The sequence below is a fragment of the Manis pentadactyla genome (genome assembly GCF_030020395.1).
Source record: "Manis pentadactyla isolate mManPen7 chromosome 15 unlocalized genomic scaffold, mManPen7.hap1 SUPER_15_unloc_1, whole genome shotgun sequence".
Taxonomy (NCBI): domain Eukaryota; kingdom Metazoa; phylum Chordata; class Mammalia; order Pholidota; family Manidae; genus Manis; species Manis pentadactyla.
The window spans coordinates 216634-238424 of NW_026644588.1; the positions used below are offsets into that span (position 1 = coordinate 216634).

The 21791-nt window shown below is 47.9% G+C and overlaps 1 protein-coding gene across 1 annotated transcript; it reads right to left on the reverse strand.

Moving 5' to 3' along the window:
- Nucleotides 1–8271: 8271 nt before the first annotated feature.
- On the reverse strand, nt 8272–20729 carry ZNF584 (zinc finger protein 584). The gene is made up of 6 exons (XM_057496666.1): nt 20598–20729; nt 20135–20465; nt 19937–19995; nt 14223–14349; nt 11394–11516; nt 8272–10777 (listed from the first exon to the last, which is right to left on the reverse strand). The coding sequence occupies exons 1-6, from the start codon at nt 20727–20729 to the stop codon at nt 9750–9752; spliced, it is 1800 nt and encodes a 599-aa protein (XP_057352649.1). The 3' UTR covers nt 8272–9749.
- Nucleotides 20730–21791: the final 1062 nt, after the last annotated feature.

A 21791-nucleotide genomic window follows, 5' to 3' on the forward strand; every position in this document is an offset into this window, starting at 1 on the left:
GTAGGTAGATACAAGATAAAGGTAGAAAACATACTTTAGTGTTGTAAGAGAGCAAATGTAGATGATCAGGTGTGTGCCTGTAGACTATGTGTTAATCCAAGCTAGACAAGGGGAATAAAACATCCACGTATGCAGAAGATTTCTCTCAGAACAGGGGGGTGAGGTTCTAAGCCTCACCTCTGTTGATCCCCAATTTCTCACCTGATGACCCCCCTGCGACTGTGCCTGTCTTAGGTTGTTCCTCCCTTGAGGAATCTTACCCGTCTCTGGCTAACCAGTCATCTTCCGGGGCCATACAGGGAAATGTAAAGTTGGTAAGTGAGAGAGAAGCCTTATTGTTTGAAACGGTTAGCTTTTTACTTCTTTGCATATTTTTGCCCTGTGGCTTCTATGCCCAGCATTTGTCTTGAGATATCTTCACCACTTGGAAGAATTATGATACTCTGTAAATTTGATATGAGGCACGAATTCTATTTAAGGGTTGTAATTAGGAAGGAAGAAGAAAAGCTATAGAAGTAGCAGGCGGCAGAAAACATGGGAAGATTGATTATTTCTTTGACATATCTTCTTATAGAGTAACTTCAGCATGTATAGGTTTTAAGCTACTACTTAAATTGCGCACACACATTAACATAATAGGAGTATAGTCACATAACCAAAGCATACCTGTAATTACCATCCATCTCCAGTGAAAACAAGAAAACCAGTTAGGCACCTTAGGCATTTGTGAAAACTTATCTATGATATGGTGGATATTGTCCAACTGAACTTGAACAGTCTGAGAGAAATCAGACAAATTAAAACAACCCATTCCTGGGGAATGTTCACAGAAGAAGAACTTTTAACAAGGCTACTCAAGTACTCGGCAGCACCATGTGGTGGTTGGGAAAATGTCCCACCCTGCTCAGGCCTTTCTTCCTGGATGTAATAATTGTCTTCTACCAACATGGGGGAATCATGTGGGATCAGAATTAAAAGGCCAACTGAGCCTCAGTGGGACTTAGGCTTCTTGGCAAATGGGTGTAGGGTAGACACTGGTCATCAGAGCTCAGTTCTTTGTGCCCTGTGGGTGGCTATGGTTAGATGTCCTCAGTGGCCCAAAATTTGTGGGTAGAGTCTTCTGCACATGCCCTGAACTGGCCTTCTGGTCTCCCATTGGGGCTCAGTGCGCAGCAGCCAACCTGCTGGGGAACAGAGATGTTTGCCTGTGATGCCAGATTGCTCCAGGCCAAGGCTTAATGGCTCTGTCTGGCCTTCGGGCTGTCCTGGATACTAGTCTGTGTGGGGCTCAGTAGTTCCATGCTGTCAGTCCTCCCTCAACACAGCAGGTAGGTGCCTTCAGGCGTCTAATACCGCCTGCAGACGGATGCTGTGCATTCTGCCCTTGCCAGTGGAAGCTCACTCCAACCAGCAGTCCCCTGCCTTTGGGCCTGTGCCTGTGCCCTCCCTCATGAGGGATGCCCTCCACTGTCTTAACCTCTCCCAACCTTGCCTCTTTCCTAGTGCAGCTGTGTTATCCCTCCTTCCTGTTGGTGTCAGTTTCTTTGACCTCTGAACCTTCGGCCTGACACCGGCCCGCTGCTACCCTTGGGTTTTTCTACATGATTGCACCACAGAAGCAAATACGTCAGATCTCAAGGGTATACTTCTTTTCATGAAACTTGGCAAAAAATGGTTCAAGGTGGCATTGATCTTGAAGACTAGAATTAAACAAGAATTTTAAAGGTTCTTAGAATTTTAAAGGTCCTATGACTCCTCTCAGGCTACTATAACAAAATACCATAGGCTGAGTAGCTTAAAAAACTAATTTATTTTTACATAGTTCTGGAGGCTGGGAAGGTCAGAGTGCCAGTACTGTGTCGGGTTCTGGCAACGACCCTGTTGCTGGCTGCTTTCCTGCTGGGTCTTCACGTGGAAGAGAGGGAACTTCTGGTCTTCCCTGCTCTAGTCCCAGCACGGAGCCCCACCTTCATGACCTCATCTACACCTATGTCCCCGAAGCCCCACCTCTAATACAAGCACACTGGGGATAAGGAATATATGAATTTGGGGGGATACAGTCAGTCCATAACATCATCTAAGGAGGAAATGTGATTCTTTGGTATATGAAGTGCTAAGTCTTCATAGTGACAGGACGCAATGTCAGCTTTATAAGATAAAACAAGTTGGTGACATTGTGAATATTAACACAGCAGCAGTGGAACTGTTGGGGATATTTTCAGTTTGATGCCTTATTCTGTGACTTTGCTTAACACTCCAAAACCCCAGAGGAAAGGGAGTTTTCTGAAGTACTCAGACTCTCTCTGGCCCCGTACCCATCAGGCATCCCTGACCCCTACCAGTCACAGCATCTTATGGTGAGGCCATGAGATTTAAAAAAAAGACAAAAAACTGCTAAAAAGGATAATTGGTACAACCATGAAAAATATTTAAAAATTAGTAAACCTTTAAGGAACTTTGGGCTTCTATAACCAAAATACCATAGACCGGGTGACTTATATACGACAAATTTATTTCTCACAGCTCTGACAGCTGGAAGTTCTGAGATCAGGGGGCCAGCACAGTCAGGTGAGGGCCCTCTTTTGGGTTTCTAACCTGGGTTTTATCTCCACATGGCAGGAAACGGTAAGGGAGGTTTCTTAGGCCTTTTCATATGATCACTGATCCCAGTCATGAGGGCCTGGCCTTCAAAAGGCCCCACCTCCTAATTCCTCCATGGGGTTGGGGCCGCGGTTGAGTTTCAACATGTGATTTTTGGGAGGGCACATTAAGAGCCCTGCAAAGGTGATTTTTAAAATCCTTCTTGTCAAGGATACAGGCCAATATCTGTATTGGGGCATGTTTTAAAGACTTAAGTTTTTACTTTTTAATTTAAAAATGTGTAATAGTTTGTACACAATGAGGGTCGAATTTTTCATGAATTTCCTCAATTTCTCACTCAAGTTTTATGGGTCAAATAAGTTATCAGTCTCCATTACAAAACAAAATTGTGTTGAATTAAACCTGAGTGGATATTATTTTAGAGGGTTTAATTTTATGAAATTCCTACAATACAAACCGTAAGAACTTAATGTGTTAGCAAAAATTGTAGTTTTCAGATCTTCATTTAATTTTAAGACCTCAGACAAATATTAGAGTTAATTAAGAATCTTTAGATACCAAGAACATTTTAAGCAACAAAAAGATACAAATTATTGATCCCTGAGCAACACCTTTAATATCTTAGAATGATGATAAAGTAACAAGGTAAAGCTAATTACTGCGTGATATTGCAGATGTGTATTGTTCGTCTATTTATTTTTGCCACCCCAAATTATTAAAATGAATTGTGTTATCAGTGGGACAAAGATTAGCCAAGTAGTTCTCAAATTCCATCCCTCTCTTTTCTCTTGATCCTGTAGAAAACAAAAGTAAGTTACTTTGGTTAAAGATGATTGTTAACACAAATGGTTGACTCTACTGGTTAAATAATTACAGGGAATGGCAAATGTTTGTATGGAATAATGGGTATGATTTTAGTATTTGTTTATTAAGAAATTGTTAGAATTATTGAGAATGGTAAATTTAACATATATATTTATTTCATTATTTGTTTTTAAAACTAGATTTAAGAGCTTAAACTGATATTATTTGTCTCATTATATTTATGTGCTGTATTTTTCTAAATACATATGAAGATATATTAGTAATTCCTCTACTAGAAATTGTTACCCAAATAACACACAAAAGGCATCAAAGTCTAAATTATCCCATGGCTCAAATAGCATAATCTCTCTCTCTCTCTCTCTCTTTCTCTCTCTCTCTCTCCTCTGCTAGGTTGGGTCCTGCTTCTTGGTCGGAGGGAGCTTCCATGCTTGGGGAACCACACACCTCCATGTGTCCACATGCCACTGAGCCAGGCCCCAAACTCCACGAAGGTGGAAGCCCCTTTATTTGGGACCTTGCCCCATGTCTCTCTTCATCTGGCTATTAACTTGTATCCTTTATGGATCCTTTATTAAACTGGTAAACATAAGTGTTTTCCTGAGTCCTGTGAGCCATTCTAGCAAGTTAATTGAACCTAAGCAGGGATCCCTGGAACCTCCAATCTGTAGCTGGGAGGTCCAAGCACAGGCAACTGCCTGGGACTTGCAACCAGCATCTAGAGTGGTGGGTGGAGGGCAGTCTTGTAGGACGGCGCCCTTAACCTGGGGAGTCTGGTGCTGTCTCAGGGCAGATGGCATCAGACTTGAGCTCCGTTCTCGGACACCCTACTGGTGTTCAAGAATTGCTTTGTGTTAGTATGTGTGAGAAGACCCCCTCCCACATACTTACACACATTGGAATCAGGTCTGGGAACCTGAATGAAGTTATACTACTATTACTGTGGTGTATGTATTGTTATTGTTATACATATATGTAGGGACAAAATACACCATAGCATTTGGTGTCAGATGAGGGGGAATCACACCAATATACTATGTTAACTGCATTTTTTTTACATAAACATAAATTATTTTTGGTAAATCACTTTATGTTAAAGTTGAGTCTCTAAAATCGTTGTGTATTGCTGAATTAGCTGTAATTATTTCATATCTTTAGATATTTTTTGCTAATCTTGTGTCCCCTCTATTGACTGAACTTGATTTCCCCATTCTGAAGTTCGGTCCTCAAACTCAGAATAATAAAATTGTTAAGATGCCTCTTATTCCCATCTGACTTTGGGCTTCCTAAAAATAGCCATTAATCAATAAAAGATCTCCTTAATTTTATAAATGGATAGGTAATAGCAAGAATTGGTTTTGTCTGGCATCCTCCACATTTAATAATTTGAAACTACTAAGAAAAATGCTTTGATTTACCAAACATCAGATAAAAGAAAAATTAAATTTGGCAAAACAAAGATGCCACCTTTTATTTTCATTAAGGCATTATTGATATACTCTTATGAAGGTTTCACATGAAAAAGCAATGTGGTTATTCTTCACCCCTGTTATCGTGTCCCCCCCTGCCGGGAGCCATGCTACTCAAGCTGTGTAGCGAAGCTCAGGCTGGAGGAAGATGCCCGCAAAGCAGGGGCCTTCGCAGCCGGCTCCCCCTATTACCCACCTTGATTTTGTTTTTCTCCATTATACTATTGGTTTTGTTTTTTGCTTGCATTATTGCCAAGAGCTAAGCTAACCTTTGCTGAGCAGTGTGGAAAGGATGAGAACATAAACTTCCCAGAAGCTTTTCAGGACGGTGCTCCTGAAGAATAGAACACGCAGGGGCCCAATGGCGATCTTGGCATAAAGTACTGAAACCTGCTGTTAGTTAGTCAAACATTGACGACCCCATTTCCACTGAGAACGCCCCCCTTGTTTACAATGCTAGTGAAATTAGTGATGGAAAGTTTTATAGAAATAGTCATGAGAAAATATTGAATAGAATAACCCTGTTGACAATTAATCATCTCATGTTTTCTTCCCTCTACTACTTTTATAGTTTGTTTTTCTTCTTTCCTAATCACAGCGCTTTACTAGAATTTGTGCCTCATACGTGAAATTACCAAGTACCATATTCTAGGAAGTAAAGATACCTCAAAACAAGTGCTGGGCACAGAAGCCACGGAGCATAAATCTGCAAAGAAATGAAAAACTAACCTTTTCAAAGAATATTACTTCTCTCTCACTTACCAGCTTTACATCTCCCTGTATGGCCCCGTAAGATGGCTGGTTAGCCAGAGACGGGTAAGATTCCTCAAGGGAGGAACAACCTAAGACAGGCACAGTCGCAGGGGGGCCATCAGGTGAGAAAAAGGGGGCCAACAGAGGAGAGGCTTAGAACCTCACCCCCCCAGTTTTGAGAGAAATCTTCTACACGTATGGGTGTTTTGTTGCCCTTGTTCAGCTTGGATTAAGACCTGGTCTGTAGGCACAGACCTGATCATCTGCACCTGCCTTCTTACAGTTCTAAATCATGCTTTCTGTCTATATCATGCATTTACCTACTACATTAACATTTTATTAGATTCACATATAAAGTATAAAAATCAAATGAATAATCATACATTATATTTGACGTGATTGTTTATAGTTTAAGGTTTGTAGTTAAAACAGAAACAGTTTCTATGATATGAATGCCCTTGCATTGTTCACCTTGTAAGAACTTGTTTAGTCCCTGCAGTAGTGGAGTCATGGAGACCTGTGCAGCATACGTCAGGGAGATTTTGGTATCCACACAGAAGAAAGAGAAATGTAGATAAGAAGGAGAAATTTAGTTTGCTGCCTACTGTGCCCTATAAAAGGGTATAAGGTGAAGATATGAGTTTATGATTTTAGATTGATTATAAATTTATTAAAACCTCTAAGAATATTTTTGTGGGACAGAATCCTAGCTAACTGTGGCACTAGGTGACCTGTATTACATCCTGAGCTGATAGACTCCATAGTCGCTGCTACATACTGCACGCTCCTATGGTCACATGCACTTCTTAGAAACTGTGTTGCATAGAAACGTAAAACACAATAGAGTACATGTTAATGGGAAAAGTTTTGGCCAAAGAACAGAAAAACAATCACCTGTCTAACGCTTGACCAACCATGAATAGATTAGAAAGTAAAAGAAAGAAAAAAGCTTGCCTATACTTATTAACCAACTGTGTATTCTAGTTAATCATCAAAATAATAAAAAATAATCATATGCTTGTGCAAAATAGTATAAATAAAGCTGTCATCGGCACTTTGTCGAGAGACCACCTCCATCTGACTCCGTGTCCTGTCTCTCCATACGCCGACTCCGTCCTACACCTTCGGGCATCCCACCCCCAGGCTGGAGCTGGACTCCTGCACCCCCCATACCCCATTGCAGTCACTGCCCATCAGTGTAGCAAGATGCCACAGAGTCACTATTTGCCTTCTCTGAGCTACACTGTCTTCCCACTGATCCCCCTCACACTATGTGTGCCAATCAAAAAACCCCACAATCCCCTTCTCCCTCCCTTCCCTCTCCCCCCGCCCCTCCCCTTTGATAACCTCTAGTCCCTTCTTGGAGTCTGTGAGTCTGCGGCTGTTTTGTTCCTTCAGTTTTGCTTTGTTCTTATACTCCACATATGAGGGAAATCATTTGGTACTTGTCTTTCTCTGTCTGGCTTATTTCACTGAGCATAATACCCTCTAGCTCCATCCATGTTGTTGCAAATTGCAAAATTTGTTTCTTATGGCTGAGTAATATTCCATTGTGTATATGTACCACATCTTCTTTATCCATTCATCTACTGATGGACACTTAGGTTGCTTCCATATCTTGGCTCCTGTAAATAGTGCTGCGATAAACATATGGGTGCATGTGTCTTTTTGAATCTGAGAGATTATATTCTTTGGGTAAATTCCAAGGAGTGGAGTTTCTGGGTCAAATGGTATTTATATTTTTAGTTTTTTGAGGAACCTCCATATTGCTTTTCACAATGTTTGAATTAGCTTACATTCCCACCAGCAGTGTAGGAGGGTTCCTCTTTCTCCACATCCTTGCCAGCATTTGTTGTTCTTTGTCTTTTTGATGCTGGCCATCCTAACTGGTGTGAGGTGGGATCTCATTGTGGTTTTTATTTGCATTTCCCTGATAATTAGTGATGTGGAGCATCTTTTCATGTGCCTGTTGGCCATCTGGATTTCTTCTTTGGAGAAGAGGCTGTTCACATCCTCTGTCTCACCTCTGATGCCGCCATCTTTAATCATCCAGAGTCACTAGGTATTTTCCTAGGTGTCCCAGTGTCACTAGGGAAATATTACCCTACATTCCCTCCCCAACAGGTTGGCTGCTGTGTATGGATACCTAGAGGGAGACCAGGCCACCCATAGAGGGTACAAAGGATGGAGTTCTAGTGACTGATGTCTACCCTACCCCCCATTTACTTGGAGATCTGAGCCCTGCCTGGCTTGGATGGATTTTAATTCTGCTCCCACAGAGACCCCCATATTGGAAGCAATTATTACATCCAGGAAGGAGCACCTGAGTAGTCCTGGGGGGGCATGTACCTTAGTGTCAGGGAGAGACTGAGCAGACTGGCCAAAAACTGCCCACTGCGATCCTCCCCTGGGGTTTACCTGGCATGGTTGTCACCCATCCTGCCGTCAGCAAGTGGGAGAATCGCCCTGGCTGGAGAAGGCAGCAGTGGCTCAGTGCTGCGGCAGAAAGACCCTCAAGTTTGGGATCACCACCTCTCTCTCCAGACATGCCTCCCAACTAACATTCTCTTCTCGGCAGGAAGCACAATTTTTTAACCAGGGGAAAAAGCTACAATCAACATACAAGTTTTGCTGATCTAATATTTTATTTACTTTTTGAGGACATAGTTTCCAAAAATGTTTAAATCAAAAGGACCTACAAACCAGAAGATATGGATCCATATGTTGATTCAACCACTCTCTCCCTTGAGTCCTGAGACAATGGCTCCAAGAACAATGAAAGCCACGGTGTGCAGACACCAGGAACACTGGCTGGGTCACAAGAGCCACATCCCAGAACACAGGGTCTTCTTTCCTAGTCCCATGAGGTGAACATGCCCAGGAAGGCTGTGTGAATCCAGAAAAACTGTAGATTAGTTGCTGACAGTGACCCTGACCACAAGTAACAGGTCTGCAGTTCCTGAGTTCTACAATTCTCACCCCATGAAACCACAATTGCTAGAACATTTGTGGATGCCTCTTAAGAACCAAGTCAAACCCTCTACTGGACCACCCATTCCATACTACTTCACTCGGTGTTGCTCTGCCCACCTGCTCTTTCCAACAGGCCCCTGTAGGTCTAGAACTTACCTGCACATTCTGAATTTCGGAGAACATAGCTTCTGAACTGGCTCTGGGAAGAGCTTCTGGAAACACTCTGACCAATGCTGAAGGTTGAGGAACATTCCCTGGGAGCGCAGGACCCAGCTCATGTTGTCCCTGGATGCACGAATGATCTGCTGCCAACCACCTCGTTCAGGATGAGCTCTGGCCCACAAGTGAACCTGACATCCAGGCTACAAGACACCCACAAAGCCCTTCCGTCTTGCCCTGGAAGTCTCAGGCACCAGTGCAAATGAGGCCAACCTTAACTGGAGCGTATCTGTGCCATCCTGCTGTCCCCACTGTGGCACATAAAAATCAGGGACTCCCCCCAAAGAAGCCATTCCCTCTACTCATGAGTCCAATTTTGTTCTCAGTCCCTCCACACACAGGGGATAGAAACCCCAGTATTAAAGGTGGTTTAAACAATAAGGCCTTTATTACCATACATGCCAGAGCAGTGTGACAAGTCAGCTCCATGGTTGGATAAATCCACGAAACATGTGAAATATCGACAGTGTCCATGAACATGGTCAACTTTCCTGGGAAGCCCCTAGCTGACACTGATCAGCTATTCTTGGCCAGAGCTAGGTCATGCCCATGCCTAAACCAGTCAGAGGGAGGGAAAGCAGCCCGCCACAGCCTCCACCACTCATGGTTCTCTCTTGTAAAGAGCAGACAGCACAGAGCTGTGCTGTCCCTGAGCACACTGGGGGTCGACGCACACTGCAGGGACCTGCCAGGTGGTAGAGGTGCGATGGCTTCTGTCACAGGCACTAGCAGTGACCACACTGCCACCAGCCTGGGCAGGTCAGAGTGCGACATAGCTCCTGAAAGCTTCCCATACCCGGCACCACCCCAGGGTGTGTGTTGGGGGTGTGAGGTCTCACTTTCGAAAGGCTATCTGCCTCAACCTGCTTTCAGGAGTGAGACCTCTCCTGTTGAACCAGCCGCCAGCCGTGGCTAAAGGCTTCCCCACATACTGTCCTGCTGCCGTTCTCCAGTGTGGACTTTCTGGTGCTGCAGGAGGGTAGAACTATGTTTGAAGGCTTTCCCGCATTCTGTACATTCGTAGGACTTCTCTTCAGTGTGGAATTGCTGGTGCCGATTACGGTAGGACCTGGTAGTGAAGCTTTTCCCACACAGGCTGCACTCGTAAGGCCGCTCTCCAGTGTGGACCTTCCGGTGCTGGTATAGGCCAGAGCGGGTCACATAGGCTTTTCCACACTCGCTGCACTCATAGGGCCGCTCTCCAGTGTGGACTCTCCGGTGAAGAATGAAGCTATGGTTGTATTTAAAGAACTTCCCACACTCCCTGCACTCAAAAGGCCTCTCTCCAATGTGGACTCTCCGGTGCCGGATGAGGGTAGACAGAACGCTGAAGGCCTTCCCGCACTCGCGGCACTCATAGGGCCGCTCTCCAGTGTGGACTCGCTGGTGCAGAACAAGTGCATCTTTGCGGCTGAAGGTTTTCCCACATTCACCACATTTGAAAGGCTTTATGCCTGTGTGAACCTTCTGGTGCTTCCTCAGTTTAGATGGATAACTGAAGGCCTTCCCACATTCATGACACACGTGGGATGTTTCCCTAGTTTGAGTTTTTCGGTGATGAACAAGGGTTGAGTTCTCCCTGGGGTCATTTCTACCTGCTGGGCATCTGAATTGTCTCTCTCTGGAGTGAGTTATCAGGTGGTCAAGGAGCACGAAGGCCTTTAGGAAGGCTTCCCCGCAGTTGCTGCACTTGAAGGGTTTCTGTGTTGCACAGACTCCCCGTTTCTGCTGGCCATTGGAGCTGAGCAGGAGGGCCTTCTGCTCAGTGTTCCTGTGTGCCTTTGCTTTGCTGTGCACAGCCTGGTGCTGGAGGAGGCCTAAGATGGCAGGGACATCCTTCCCAGACTCCCCACACAGAAAGGGCTTCTCTGACAGGTGGGCTCTGCAGCTATTCATCTGCTTTGGAGGGGCTTCCTCATTCTCCAGGCTACACAGACAACCTGAAATAGAAAAGTCAGTTACTAAGAACCGGATTAGAGAAAGGAGGCACTTTCATCACCAGTGCATATTAGACACGCCCAGGCAGGAGTCCAGAGAATTGCCAAGAGGTTGCTGGGAAGGTGTGGGTGAGAAAGGGCTGGCCCAGCAGAACAGGGCCCCACAGAACAGGGAAGCCCTCAACAGGGACGAGGACACAAAGATGGGATGGCGCTGGGGTCTCCTAGTCACCCCTCTGCTCCAAGCAGGGCCTGAGCTGCTGCTGACAGTGGACATGTGAATAAGGTATGTCCACGCTGACGAAATGACACCTGGCTCACAGTGACTGGGGTTCGAGTGTTATTTAAGGGTATGTGTGCATCTCAAGTCACATGCACAGGAAGTCACTAGTGGACAGCTCTGCGTTGGCACAGAGAAGGGAAAATGACAAGATACAGAGGCCAGAGAGGTGGGTTACCCAGTGCCTGAGGGCCATGGTATAGACGGCAAGACCACAGAGTGTGTCCAGAAGGAAAAGGGAGGTAGGACTGTGTGGCCATGGCCTCAGCACCAAAGATCGGTGCACACAGTACCCAGCATTCCACGAGTCCATCGCTGGACCCATGGCACCACACTCACCGTCACCAGGACGCTTCCCAGCCTCTGCTTTGCTGACCAGAGTCGTGTCCACCACGCTGGGCGCCCAGGGCTCTTTAGCACCCTCCAGCTGAGCTGCCACATGGGACCTCGAAGGCACAAATCCTAGGAGAGAGAAAGGCAGTAAGGGGCCAGCCCAGGCCAAGGTTTATCCACCCCACCCTATGGGAGGCTCATGTCCTCATGGCAACAGGAATGAAACGGAATGTTAGAAAAGGAACCTCCTCTGGACATTAAAATCATTGTTAAGAGGGTAGATCCCATGTCATGTGTTTACCACAATTTCAAACAAAAATAATATCCTATGAAGCAAAACTCACATAATTTAAGTAAGAAATAGATAAACAATAATAGTTGGAGACTTCAATTTCTAACTTTCAATAATAGATAGAATCACTAGGCAGAAAGTGAACACAGCTACAGCACTTGAATAACATTAAAAATCAACTAGACCTAACAGACGTCGATAGAACATGCCACCTAACAACAGCAGAATACATATTCTTCTCACATTCTTATATGCACACAGAACATTCTCCAGAATAGATCATTTGCTAGGACACAAATTCAGCCTCAACAGATTTCAGAGGATTGGAATCATACAAAGTATATTCTCTGAGCACATAGGAATTAAAACAGTAATTGACTGCAGAAAGAAATCTGGGAAACTCACAAATTTATGGGATTCAAATGAAGCAATCCTAAATAATCACAAGGAAAATTACAAAGTACTTTGGGATGAATGAAAATGAAAATACAACATACTAACATTGGGGTGGGGATGGCTCAAAATCCAGCCTTCCAACTGTGCCTTGGTCTTTCTAATGACTAGCCCCCATCCTGAAGCTATCTGGGGGTCCTCAGCCACCAGTCAATCCATCAGCATACAAAAGACATTTATCACTGCAGAAATTCCAAGGGTTTTAGAAGCTGTGTGCCAGGAACTGGGAAAAAGACAAAATATAAGCTTCTTATTATATTGCAACACCCATATTTAAAAAGCTCTCAAACCAATAACCTAACTTTACATATACATCAAGAAACAGGAAAAAGAAAATCAATTAAACCCAAAGCTAGCAAAAGGAAGGAAATAATAAAGAACAGAAATAAATGAAATGGAGATGAGAACAGAATCAATTAAACCAAAATTTGGTTCTTTGAAAAGATTGACAAAATTGACAAACTGCTACATAGACTGACAAGAAAAAAAACAGAAGATTCAACTTATTACAAACAGGAATAAAAAAGGAGACATCTAACAACCTCACAAAAATAGAAGGGATGGTAAGGAAATACTATGAGCATTATGCCCACAAATTAAATAACTTAGATAAAACGGACAAATTCCTAAAAGAGACACAAACTACCAAATTGACTCTAGAAAAAAATAGAAAATTTGAACAGATTGAAAACCTTCACCCACCAAAAAAAAAAGAAAGAAAGAAAAGCCTAGGCCCAGATGGCTTCACTGGTAAATATTAGCACTGAAATAAAAATTAGCACCAATACTTCACAAATTCCTTCAGAAAACAGAAGAAAAGGGAATACTTTCCAACTCAGCCATGGAAGCCAAAGTTACCCTCATACTTAAAAGACATTATGAGAAAACTACACCGCTGATAATTCTTATGAATATAGATGCAAAACCCCTCAACAAAATACTAGCAAACCAAGTCCAGAAATATATAAAAAGGATTACAAGCCCTGAAAGAGTGGAATTTATCCTAGCAATACAAGGCCAATATGAAAATCAATTTCTGTAAAATACCGTGTTATTAGAATAAAGGGGGAAAACTCACCATCATTTTAATAGACATGGGGATGTATTAGAAAAATCTAATGACCTTTCATGATAAATGTGCTCAACAAACTAGGAAGAGAAGGGAACTTCACCTGAAAAGGGCATCTGCAAAAAACCTAGTTAATGTCATACTTTCTACTGAAAGACTTAATATTTTTCCCATAAGATTGGGAACAAGGCAAGGACGTCTACTCTTGTCACTTCTATTCAGTAAAATCTTGCAGATTCTAGCCAGGAGAGTTAGACAAAGGAAGAAGTAAAAATATCTCTATTTTATCTATCTTACATTATGTATGTAAAGAAAATACCAAAGAATCCACTTAAAAAGCTATTAAAACTAATAAATGAGTTTTTATAGCAAGGTTGCAGTTTATAAAATCAGTATATGAAAATCTGTATTTCTATACACCCACAATGAACAACCCAAAATGAAGTTAAGAAAACAATTCCACTTAAAATAGCATAAAAAATACTTAGGAATACATTCAGTATTGTACACTGAAAACTACAAAACACTGTTGAAAAAACTTTAAAGAGCTAAATAAAAGGAAAGATAACCCATGTTCATGAATTGAAAGATATTAAGATGACAATACTCCCCAAAATGATCTGATTAAAACTCATAGCTCAAGCCTGATCCAAAGAAGACCTTATAAAATTTCGTTCGGAGGAGGAAAGCAAAACCCAGAGCCCATTGGGGCCGTGGCTTTAGCAGAGTAACAAGCAGGCCAGAGAGAGGCAGAGCTGGATGAGATTTGTTGGGGAAATTATAAACATCTGAACCCCAAGTCCTACTCCGGGAGGCTGTGGAGCAGCAGGCGTTGAGGATGCTAACAGGGATGCTCAGAGAGAGGCGGGGGAGAGTACACAGAGTGGTCCTGGCACTGAAAGCACCAACAGGGAACCTGGGAAACAAGCAGCCTCTGTGCTGGGGCCTTAGGTTGAACAGAACCTCCCGCGGGAAAAGGCAGAGGTGGTTCGTTTGCTGGACGAGGGCGTGAGGGACTTACCCAGTGAGCCAATGAGTTCAAAGTTCTCCAACATCACATCACGGTACAGGCTTCTCTGGGTCAGATTAAGGAACTCCCATTCTTCTCGGGAGAAATACACGGCCACATCCTCAAAAGTCACCCAGCCCTGGAATGATGGCTTCAATTAAGCCTTGCGGTAAAAAGTGGGCAGAAAACCCAACCAAAATATGGACAAAGGGACACATACAGACCCTTGACCTGTGCCTCAGGGTCCTGCCACATCTCTCATTGACATCATCTTTCCCTTTGCCCCCAAATTCCCGCCGCCACCCCACACATACCCTCAACTTCGCTCCTCCTAACACCCCTAACCTCCTGGAGGATTACCAGGGCCCCCAGTACCGTCAGTGCCTCACACCTCGTGTCAGTATTGGACTCTGCATCGAGCCCACAGCTTCAACAGGCTGATGACCAGACAGATGCCATCTATGTACCTGGCCAGGCACACAGAACCCACTCTATCCCCTGCCAGCCTATTCCCTCTGCGTCGCAGAGATCACCGACTAGGGGCAACCAAATATGTGCTCACCCTTCTCTTTTAGGCCCAAGCACCTGGTCCCGGGGTCCTCCGGTTTGCCCTCCTGCCCAAAAGGCACATAACTCTGTACCAGTACACGTTGCAACTCCACAGCCCCTGCACAACCTTACCAGTTCACCCCCCTGGCAACTGGCAGGACTCCCCACACGCCCGATCTGCAGATGGTGTCTCCAGGGCGACACTACAGACGGCGACCACAGTCCCGTCCCGCCCCCGTCCAGCCCCACTCCTCCCGAGCTCTGCGCTCAAGACCTCCTCGCTCAGACCCGTTTCTCGCGTCAACCCTCAGTCGCCCAGAACCACACACGGGCGCCGAGCTCCCCGGCGCCCCCTCCATTTCCGCCTTTGCCCGGGCCGTCCCTCCGCCTACCACAGCCTTCGCCACCCCTCTTCGGCCCACGCAGAACCCGGACCCACTGGGTGGGGCGCCTGCGCTCACCTGCTCCTCGCCGGCCATCGGAACCTGGGGGCGGCGCGTGGCCGCGACAGGCGCTCGGCTTCCGCGGACGCAGCCGAAACCCGGACCCGCCACCCTCACCACGCTGGGCGCAGGATCCCGGCAGACCTCGGGAAGCCCCGACCGCAGGGGCCCGGCGAGCGCAGCCGGGGCTCGGCCGGAAGTCCCGCGCGCGCCCGCCTCTCCTCGCTTCCCAGAGCCCCCCGCGCGGCCGCTTGCTCGTTGCCACGGCGACGCGGAGGGGCGCCTCTGGCTTCCGCGGGAGGCGCGTGGAAGTTTGGGTCGCCTCCCCTAAGTGACCTCGTCCGGCGCCCGCGCGTCCGCGGCCAACGAGCGCTGCTAGGGAGGGACTCCCGTTTCGCGGAGCCGCCGGTCGGCGGGAAAGGGTAGCGGCGCTGCGGCCGGCGCCCCGGAGGCCCCGCGGGCCCCGTGACCACCCCGAGCCCCGGTGCCCCCCGAGAAAGGGCGGCCCCTTCGGGCCTCTCCGCGCGCCGGCGGACGGTGTCCCCAGCCGCCCGGGGGTCGTCGCCCTTTCCGTTGTGCCCGTTTTACGGAGAGGAAGCCAGAGGCTCAGCGTCCGCAGCCCGATTCAACGGGCAGCTGACAGCCAGGGGGCAGCGGCCCGGGGACCTCGGCCGAGGAGGACGTATGGAGACAAGCAGTTGGCTTTTAGAGGTGTTGAGTCTTCGCGCGCCGCCATCAAGGCCATGAACGGGTCTGGAGGGCCGGGATGTGTCCAGACTGCACATGCTCAGGGGACCGCAGGATCGCAGCGGACCTCCTGTCAGGCCGCCATGCCTTCTCTGGTGGTCTGGTGGAGGAAGGTTGGGCACGTGGCTGAGGGTGTCGGTAGCAGGGTCTTGGGCACATCAGCACAGGAGGCTGGCGTGAGAACCCAGCTCCGGCTGTGTCTTGCCCTGAATTCAAACGCGCTCATCTTAAAGGATGTGACCCTGTGTTTCTTAGGAAGAACTGAGCACTTAGAGGAATCACAGGAGGATGATGCCAGAGAGCTTGGACTCCCAGCTTCAATGCATCAGGCCACTGGCTTCCTCACTACCCCCAACCAGAATGCTTTCCCTGCTCATGCCATGTGAACCTTGAAAGTCGCTGTTGGTCCTGGAGCTGGGCCCAGGCTATGCTACCTGCTCGCTCTCCCAAGCTGCTTTATGAGCAACTCCCATACCTTCTACCCAGGATCCATGAGTGGCTGAGGTTGGGGGTCAGAAGTCTCTAAATCTTCCCGTCATGCCCAACTCAGTCACTTTCTGTAAGATGCCCATACTTTCTGCACTAACACGGTAGTTGTTAGTAGGACCACTGAGCTGCCTTGAAGACTGCTAATCCCACTCCTCTGGCACCAAATGTAATGGTATCATCTTTTCCAACATACATGTATAAGAATATTATTTACAGCAGTAATAGTAGTATAACTCCATTCGGGTACCTGGACCCGATTCCAATGTGTGTAAGTATGTGGGAGGGGCGTCTTCCCACGCATACTTAGACCAAGCAATTCTCGAACACCAGCAGGGTGTCCAAGAACTCAATTCTATTACTATCTGCCTGGAGACAGCACCACGTTCCCTAGGTTAAGGGCTCCGTCCTACGATACTGCCCTCCACGCCCCCCACTCCAGACACCAGTCACCAGCTCCACGCAGCTCCCTGTGCTTCTGACCTACCGGCTACAGATTGGAGGTTCCCACGACCTCCCCCTTAGGTTCAGTTAATTTGCTAGAGCGGCTCACAAAACTCAGGAAAACACATTTACTAGTTTAATAAAGGATACCACAAAGTATACAAGTTAACAGCCACAGGGCTGTATGAAAACATACACAGGGCAGGGTCCCAAATAAAGGAGCTTCTATCCTTGTGGAGCTTGGGGCCTAGCTCTGGAGGCATTGTGGTTTCCCAAGCATAGAACCTCTTTCTCCAACAGAGAAGCAGGATCCAAGAGCAATAAGCTCTTCTCAGAGGTTTTTGTGAGGGTTTCATTGGGTAGTCATGATTGACTAAGTTATAAGTTATTGGCCATTGGCTGATGCAGCCTCCAGCCCCCACCCTTGGGTGGCATCCAGAAGTCTCTCATTAACATGACAAAACACCCATTTCAGGGTTGTTTTTTTAAGGCTCTGCAGTGTTTTCAGGAACTGTGGATGAAGACCAAATATACCTGGGAAATATATATTTGGTCATATGATTGACCAAATATGTATTTCTTATGACTCATTATATCACAGAGAGCTTCCCTGGACATTGAGATTCCGAGGTTCAGTATTCTCAGTGTGGGGACGACCTCCCCTGACCAGGGTCTGTCATGGGGTGGGTTGGCCTCTCCAGGGCTGGGCTCTCACAAACGTTGTCAGCCCCTACAGCTCTGGTGGCTTCCACATTGCATGTGGTTGCCCAACTGGAATTGGTGAGATCGGCCCTGGTGATTGCCCCAGAGGTGGGTCATTCTCACACCTGGGGCTTGGCCCATGCCCTCTAGGTCCTGTTCCTCCCTGTCCCCCTACTGGTTTTTCACCCTCTTGAAAGCAACCTTGCTGGGAACCGGCTGAGACTGATGGGGTCAGTTGGGCACATTAATAACCTGTCCCCCTAACACATGCGAAGTCTTGAGGAAACAGCTATTGGGGCTACTCACAACGCTGCTCACAGAGATGTGGGCGAGTGCACCTGACCCAGTCCCAGTACCAACCACAGGGAACCTGGGAAGAAAGCAGCCCTTGTGGTCCAGCTTTGGGGATGGAACTTCCCATGGGAAAGGCAGAAGGTGGTCAGTACGCTAGGGGAGGATGTGAGGAAGCAGCTCAAAGTTCTCCTGTAGAACCTGAAGAATCAAAAGTTAGCATAAGCACAGCCATCTTAAAGGCTCAAACACCATTTTCTAACCTAGAAGGAGAAAAATTACTAGAACTTTGAAAAACAAGTTAGTCAGCCAGTGTTAATTGTAGTGACCTTTAGTCAGCCAACCTCAATCAGTTAAGCTTATCTTGCTAGAACCACCCTAAACATTCCGAAAGTGATTTTATCTAACCAGACCCCCAGGATGAGGCGTCAGCCGAAAATTTATGTGTCTATGGAAAAAAAACACTGTATTGTGACTGTAGAAAATACTGCCCCTTTGAAAATGCTATAAAAACTTCTGGCTTTGTGAGTTCGGGGTCCTCGTTGAGACCCGCTGCATCGGGCTAACGCATGGACCCCAGCTAGCTGGCCTCTGAATAAATTCCTCTTGCTTGTTGCATCAAGAGACGCCTTCCGTGAGTGATTTGGGGCGGCGTCCTCCTCTGGGAGAATCCAACACTCCAACATCACGTCATAGTACAGGTGTCTCTGGGTTACATTAAGGAGTCTCCGCTCTTCCTGGGAGAAATACACAGCCACGTCCCCAGACGTCACCAGACCCTGCACTGATGTGTTCAGTTGATCCCTGGGTCAATGAGTGGGCAGAAAACCAACCAAAATATGGAAGGGGCACATCCAGGCCCATGCCCTGGAGGAGTCCTAGCATGTCCCACACGGACATCCTATTTTCCAGAGACCCAAACTAACCCCCCTAACCCCCCTAACCCCCGACACATCCCGATAGCACTTTCTTCCCCAGAGCCACCCTTAGAGGGGATACCAAGGTCCCAGCACCACTGGTGCCTCTCTCACGTTACTATTGGTCTGTGCATCAGGCTGCACCCCAGGTCCCCTTGCTGCTCAAAAGTCTTGTCCCCAGCACGTCCCTCTGCATTCCTCTATTGACACAGAGCCAGCCTTCACAACAGCCTTAGTGACACCTACACCTTCCAACTGCCGGTCAGGACATCTGGTTCTCAGCCCCAGCCTCCCCTCCTCCAACCTGTAGGAGCGTTCATCACCATCCTTCATCCACCCCACACTGACCCGAGTCCACTTTCTGGCTCCACCTTTTGGATGTTTCCAGCCCTGGTCCTGCAGAATTCAAGAGCTGCACATCCGGGTGCCTCCACGCAGGCGTACCTGGAAGTATGACGCTGAAAACCTCCAAAACCGCACTCCAGACATCCTCCCCAGCACTGCTCTAGCCACCAACTTCCACATCTCGGCTGAGAGAACTTCCATTTATCAGTCCACTGAGTCCAAACACCTAAGTTCATCATTAACAGATTACTGACCCACACTGCTTCACATCAAAAAGTCGAGTTGGTCCTGCTGAAGTAACTATTCCAGGGCCCAAGCATCACTGCCACCTCCACGGCTGCCCGTCACAAGCAGCCTCCTCCATCAGGCACAGTCTCTTCTCCCCTCCTCAGCCAAAGGGAGCTGGCTAGCACCTGGGTCAGATCACCTCCCTCCTCTGCTCCAAACCTCCCACGGCTCCTAGCACCTCAGAACACAGCCTAAATCCATCTCGGGCCCGATTCCTGCCCCTGCTCACCGGTTCTCACCAGACATAAGTGGGACCTGAGGCTCCCTGAACACTACCAGCTCCGCCTCAGTGCCAAGCATTTACACATGGCGGTTTCTGTGTCTTTAACACTTCCACGCCACATCCTTTCTGCCTAATCCCTGACTGCAATTCCGAATTCTGGGCTAGATCTGACCCACAAGTCCCAGCAGTAAGGGCAGGGAGGTGAAGCGGGAGGAGGAGGGAGTCTCAGGATACTACCATCCCCTATAAGGGGGTCCGGGTGATTGAGGGCCGGGGACACCCTCCACTCACCTGCGCCAGGTCCATCACCACCTCGGCGCCGCTGGCGGACCCTGTGGGAGGAGCTGGACCTGAAAGGCAGACACCGGGGTGGGGACCGCGGGCTCAACAGACCCCTCCCCAACCCTGCCAAGGGTTGGGTGACCTCGGGCTGACCGTCGCAGTCCGGGCCCCAATCCCCACAAGTCCTGTGTAAAACACCTGCCAGACCTAGGGTGCCGCCTGCCGCGGCGGCGGGAACCGAGGGCGGGCGCCGAGGCACGGGGGAGCGCGGCCCAGGCGGACGCCTCCGTGCAAGGGAGCCCGTCTCACAGTCGGGACGAGGCTCAGGGAGGTGTAGCCTGTGCTGGGGGCTCAGGACTCGATAAATGTGCAAAGACCACCCGGCCAGCGCAGCTTTCTGCCGACTGCTCCCTCGACTGGAACTACAATGCCCACAAGACACTGCGTCCTGTCTGGTGCTGGCCAATGAAGACCCAGGAGGGGGCGTTTCCGGGAGGGCTGCTGGGGCGGGACTTCCGCCTCGGGCCTCCGGGGCGTGCTAAAAGACTTACAGTCGTCAGCCCCTGACGGAGGGACCGGGTGACCGGGCCGGGGACAACGTCCAGGAGGCTCCCGAGTTCGCGGAAACGGCACACGAGTCGGGGGGACCCCTACCAAGCCCTGGCCGCGCCTTGACCCTCGCGAATGCCTCCTCAAGCTCTGGTGCCCCTAGCCGTAGTGGGTCGCACAGCGCCGATATGTCCTCGAGGACCTCTGCAAAAGCCAGTATGTGCCCGCGGCCGCCCGGGATTCGTAGCTTCATGGCGTTGGACAGTTAGGAACCGACGGCCCTGGAACCTGAGCAGGAGGAGGAGGTATCGGGGGAAGATCAGCAGTTGGATGTGGGCAGAGGTGTGGATGGTGCAGGGCCTGGGCCTTTCTCGCTGCTCAGTACGTGCCAGCTCTGCCCTAAAACGTGAGTTATAAGGAAGAGAAGGGGAGTAGGAATATCTGTGACCTTCTTGTTCACTGCTACAACCTCAGCACCCAACGCATAGCCTGGTATAAGTCACAGGTGCTCCCTGAAATAAGGAATGTACTATGCAATGAAATTTCAGCATGCGATAGAGACTGTGTCCATGGGACACCTGGACAGGATGCTGGGTCTATAAGGAGGCTGGCCAGAAGGCAACCCCCCATGGCCCATCTGCTGTTCCTGTGTCTGGCCTCCAAGTGATTCCTCAGAATCCAGCAGAGACCCACACCCCTACCATGGCCCACCAGTACTCCAGAGCAGGGAGCACACACAGCCTGAGTGAAGCTGGACAAACTCAAGGCCAAGCATACCCTCCCCCACGCCCCCCAGGTGGACACTGAGTTTCAGAGAGGCTAAGAACAAGGCCACAGTAGAGCTAGGATTCACGCCCACCTCTCTCTGGCTCTCAAGTCCACACCCATGGCTCAGTTGGCCCCACTGGCTGAGAAGAACAACCCACTTACTGCTTTGTTTTTAAGAGTGGATTTCTGCATGCTGTCTGATTCTACTGATATTAAATGTCCAGAATAGGCAAATCCATAGAAACAAAAAGTAGACTAATGGTTGCCAGAGGCTAAGGGGAAGAAAGAATGGAACATGACTGCTAATGGGTAGGAGGCTTCTTTTTGGGAATGTTCTGGAATTAGTGGTGATGGTTGCACAGTAGTGTGAACATACTAACAACCCAATGAATCATACCCTCAAATAGTACATTGTATGGTGTGTGAATTATATTTCAATACAACTATTATTAACAATAAAAACCAGTAGATTTCTGGAAGGTTATTTGGAACAGTCACTTATCCGATGTGGAGTTTTCCACCGTCAGTAAAGTGGAAGCATCCACGC